Below are 4,935 nucleotides of genomic sequence, written 5' to 3'. Positions count from 1 at the left end.
GCAACTCTTTTGATTGTGCATATGGTTTCATGGATTTAGTGAATGTAACATGAAACATCATACAGGTACATACAATTTACATATTTCTGAGAAAAATATGGGATGTTCTTTTCCTTATGGAGGCAGTGCAGATTTGTGAACAGCAGTCTTCATTTGAGGAAAAAGTAGCCTGAGGAACCTGAAATCTTCTTAGAGAAATTTCCATGATCAAAGACATGGAGCTCTGAAAATATCCACCAGACATGCTGGATAAATTAGAGAATTAAAAGGACATCAATGTGTGCAGGGAACCAAGTGTTGGTGACTTAGAATCAGGGTTGGATTTGAGGGTCAGACTGTTGTCTGGAACATGTGTCCTGCTTTTTTTTTTTTAACATATTGTGTGTGTGTGTGTGTGTGTGTGTGTGTGTGTGTGTGTGTGTGGCCAGCTCAGCCCACCAGGGGGCGCAGCTGGCTGGCATGTGGTGCTGGGGGATCGAACCGCGGTCCCTGTACTTTGCCAAGCCTGTTCCAAGTAGGTGCTTTAGACCACTGAGCCATCTCTCCAGCCCCCCATCTCTCCAGCCCCTGTGTCCTGCTTTTGTATCAGTAAAAAATTAACCCTTTAAAATCATGAACACCTCATAGGATATAAAGAAGTGATAGAAGTTAACTCAGAATAGTAACTTATCCTTTCTATGATGTGCAGCAGAAAAGAATCCACTCTTTGTGAAGCTTTTGTTGCTCTCCTACCCAGTCACATGCTCTCTTGCTTTCTAGGAAAAATTATAATTTGTAGAATGAGTAGTAACAGCAGAGGACCCCAGAGGAGCAAGTAGACTGCAGAAAACAGCACCTGCTTGTTATTTGGGAATGTTTAAATAAGTTTGACTGCCATGGAAATCCACACTTTTTTTCTCCAAAATTAAAAATAATAAATTGCTGTCATTTGATGCAGCAATTGAGGCTCTTGCTGTATATCTAGGGAGATAAATATTTTAATCTCTAAGACACCTTGTATTCCAATTTAAGTGCAAGATTATTCCCAAAAATGAACACAAAGAAGCCATCTAAGTGTTTACTGAAAGGCAGTAGATAAAGAATATATGTTGTGCATATATAACTCCATAGTATCCAGGACTAACAGAGTAAATCCTGTGACAGTCAAAATCATAATGAATATAAAATGTAATATTACCCAAAACAAGGTAGAGAATTAAAATATAAATTGCTCTATGAACTCACAGTTATGTAGATTATACACTGTGCAATAAAAGTTTGTAATGATGGTAGATGCAGTGTGCTATTACTACAGATTGTAGAAAAGCGATCCAAAATAGTGAATATAGTTCAAGAAGGATCAATTAGAGATGATGTGAAAATTTTGGCATAGATGCTGGTGTTTGAGAGGCTCTTTAAAACCAAATGTGGGATGATTACACATGTAGATGCGATATGCATTTCTAGGGAGGGAGGAGAGAGCAGTCATGCATGGAGTAGAGGTTTGCAATGCCAAAAAGTGGCTGGATATGTCAATGATCACGGATATCACACTTCATAAAACTGTGAGTTTTCCATTGGAAAAAAAAAACATGAAATGAGGAAAGTAATTGATGGCATAGACTGTGCCTAAGGAGTCACCTGGAGAAAAAACATTCTCTCAGGTTTCCACAGAGAGCAATTGGTCAAACAATGGCCATGACTCATCCACATGACGGACACTGACAAAAGCTCTACAAACTGCAGTATAGTGTTTCAGGGTAAGTTATGAGGGGATTTTACTGACCTTTGAACATACAAAAGTTACATATTTTGTTATATAGGTCTTGCTTTATCATGTTATTAACCATCCATCAGAAAAGTTTAAACATGAGGTATAAAAAGTAAAGCCCTATTAATATGCGGAGCTGCAAAAAGGCTCAAGCCAACAACTTCTGACATTGCCAGTCATGCAATTAACTCACTACTATAATAGACTATTGGACTATATTGGATTACTTTGCTGAATTCATGCACCTACAATATATGAATAGCAATGGAATACACATATTAGTGAAATATATTTCACTACAAAATGGTAAAATAATGGGCCTCCTTACAGGTGCTTTAATTCGCTGAACTATTTGGCCAGCCCGTATCATTTACTTTTTAAAAATGTAAATTAAATTCATGATTAACTGAAACTGAGTCAGAAATATATTCCACACAGAAAGCAAAGGATACCCAAAAGGAAAGAAGACAGGCAGAAAGCAAGGCACTGAATAAGGATGATAAATTTTCAAACCTAACACTAAATTCTATTAAAATATATTTATTTTTGAATGTCTACCAATTGTTTTCTTTTTAAAATGTTTCCATTCCTCTCAACAATGGAAAATAATGGTACAATTATATGTCATATATACTATTCCTGCCTTTCTTTTCTCATTTCCCTCATCCCATTTGTTCATGCCTATTGAACAGTTCCTTTCCTTTCTTCATAATGTGTTTACAATTTTGATGTTTCTGTCTGGTAATCTGAACAACTAACTTGAAGACAAAACTATGTAAAAAAAAATATATATATATATATATATAATAAGATGATTAGTATATTAATTTCTAGTTGTTTATTGAAAGGATCAGTTCATGGTTAAAATTTATAATAGTGGCATATTTTGAATGCTTATATCTGGTAATCTGAGCTAATTTGAAGACAACAATGTGCAACATGTAAACTATTTTTGAATTCCAATAATATTTAATTTTAAATTCTGTAATTACTAATTTTTGAAACTATTTTATGCTCTTTAAAATGAAATTAAATACAATGACAAAGCATGTTGAAGATGATGATACATTGCAGGAACTTTGCAAGTCACTTACTCATTTATCATGAAATTTTGATTTTTTTTCATAAAAATGTAACTGAATAATGAAGACAGAATTATACATATATAAAATATATTATGTATATTACGTATATATTTATGTATACATACATAAATATCATACATTAGCTAAGATAATTAAAGTACTAACTTATCTTAATTCTTTGAAAAGAAAGTTTTGTGTTAATACTGTTTAGACAATTAAATGCTGATTAATTTTACTCTAATTTAAACATAACAATGGAAATGCATTAATCATTGTTGCCCTCCTATTATCTTATTTTAAAATTTGTTTCTGTCATTAAAAAAGTGCAACCTTTGTGTATGTTTTTATTTCATAATTTTATTTTTTTAAGGTATTTGATACTGGGTCTATTGCACAGCGAGGACTTGTCTTGATCCTGCTGTTTTCCGTCTCTGCAGAGCTGGGTTTACAGCTGTGCACCAGCACACCCATACTCTGTCCCAGGCTCAGAGAGCCTCAAGATGGGGCTGGTGCATTAGGGGGTACCAGATATCAAACAATAGTCCCTGTGCTTGACGAAGCAAGTGCTTCACCCACTGAGTTATCTCAGTGTCCCAAATTTTTTTATAAAATAAATTCTTCAGTTATTATTTTAACCTACCTGTGCAGTAAAACTGCCTCATAATTTTGCTTTGGGCTTTGTGATGCATGAGCGCATGCAACAATATAAACATAAAAGGGAGACTCATTGACATATTGAAAGAGATGTGTTTTCACCTCTTCCACATGGGTCGGCATAAACACTGTTCGCGAGTCAAGAGAATGAAGGGACTAACAGTAGGGAAACAAGCATTGGTTAAGAAAGAAATTTTAACCAGCCACCAAGCACTTTTATCATAAACAGAAAACCAAACATATGTTACAGAAGACAGGATATAGGTGGATGCAAAAGCACAAACCAGGCAGATGATGCTTTGAGAAGCTCTGGTCTCTGGCGAAGATCTTGATGAGATATGGTGTTTATGAATATGCTGTGTTCGCTGATTGTGCCTATACAGAATCAAAACCATGGAGCCACTGCTCCAGATCATAAGTTTCAAACACAAAATGTCATGTGATAATGAAAGTGCTGTGAAAATGGAGTTTTGGGCTTTGCTAGAAATTAGAGCTGAACAGTACTGATAATCTATAATGTTTGTCATGTTTCTTCTTCTCCATTTACCACTCACAAGCATAGGAACTCTGAAGTTTAACAACATGTGCAGGAACCATAAAAGGTTAGTACAAGGCCCAATGTACTTTAAGGCTCTCGCCTTCACCGCTGCCCATTTGGAGCTCCTGGGGCTGAGGGAGATGGCCTGGACCATACTGAGTAAGCAGGTCGTGCTGAAAGACACACCCTTACCCACCATTAGCACATAGAAAACCAATTTGCATTCCACATTATTAAGGAAGTCTTCCATTCCAAGTGCTGCCATAATCTCTGGGATTCCTCTGGAGAGAAGGAACAAAAGGTTGGCCACAGTTAAGTGTCTGAGAATCAAATCTGTAGACCTGGACCTGCTGTTACTGAAGTACAGGAAGATAGAATAACACAAAAATGAGAAATTACCCAGGCTTCCTATGGCAATCAGCAAAGGAAAGAGAATTGCAGATTTCAGATTCACAGAGGTCATTATTTATGTGTGCAGGATTTCTATAAATATTCCAGAATATAGGAACATCTATGAAAAGATAAATTGATTAGAAAAAATTTGAATGACGTGGTTTCAAAGTTGAACACATTTATATAGCCTAAATATTTATTTCATCTATATATTTTTGTGGTTTAAAAGTTTGTAAGTGCTTCCTTTCATTCTATCATATTTTAAACACATGGATATTTGTAGGTTTTGCCTTAGCAAGTGTAATGGCATTAAGAATTACAGCATGATGGATTAAGGCTTAATTCTTTTCCTCTGAAGACAAAACCATGTTTAATAGAGAGAAGTTTACATGATGCATCTAAATATGAACATGGTATTTATACCTGTGCAGCATGATTCAGGATCATTGTGGGTTTTTTGCTGTTCTGTATTATTACAATTAGAGCATTGAATCCATATATAAAGTGTCATATTT

At 35.3% G+C, this 4,935-nt stretch overlaps 1 protein-coding gene across 1 annotated transcript; it reads right to left on the bottom strand.

Annotated features, from left to right (window-relative positions):
• Positions 1 to 3,587: 3,587 nt before the first annotated feature.
• Positions 3,588 to 4,490, bottom strand: LOC105744017 (vomeronasal type-1 receptor 2-like). Its single transcript, XM_012517712.2, has one exon. It carries the CDS (start codon positions 4,488 to 4,490, stop codon positions 3,588 to 3,590), a length of 903 nt encoding a protein of 300 aa, XP_012373166.2.
• Between the last annotated feature and the right edge of the window lie 445 nt (positions 4,491 to 4,935).

Source organism: Octodon degus, unplaced genomic scaffold, assembly GCF_000260255.1.
Source record: "Octodon degus isolate 3935 unplaced genomic scaffold, OctDeg1.0 scaffold00206, whole genome shotgun sequence".
Classification (NCBI taxonomy): Eukaryota; Metazoa; Chordata; class Mammalia; order Rodentia; family Octodontidae; genus Octodon; species Octodon degus.
This window is presented reverse-complemented; position numbering and strand designations above follow the sequence as displayed.

Coding starts and splice junctions, on each gene's coding strand:
- LOC105744017 (XM_012517712.2), bottom strand. CDS start 4,490: ATGACCTCTGTGAATCTGAAATCTGCAATTCTCTTTCCTTTGCTGATT.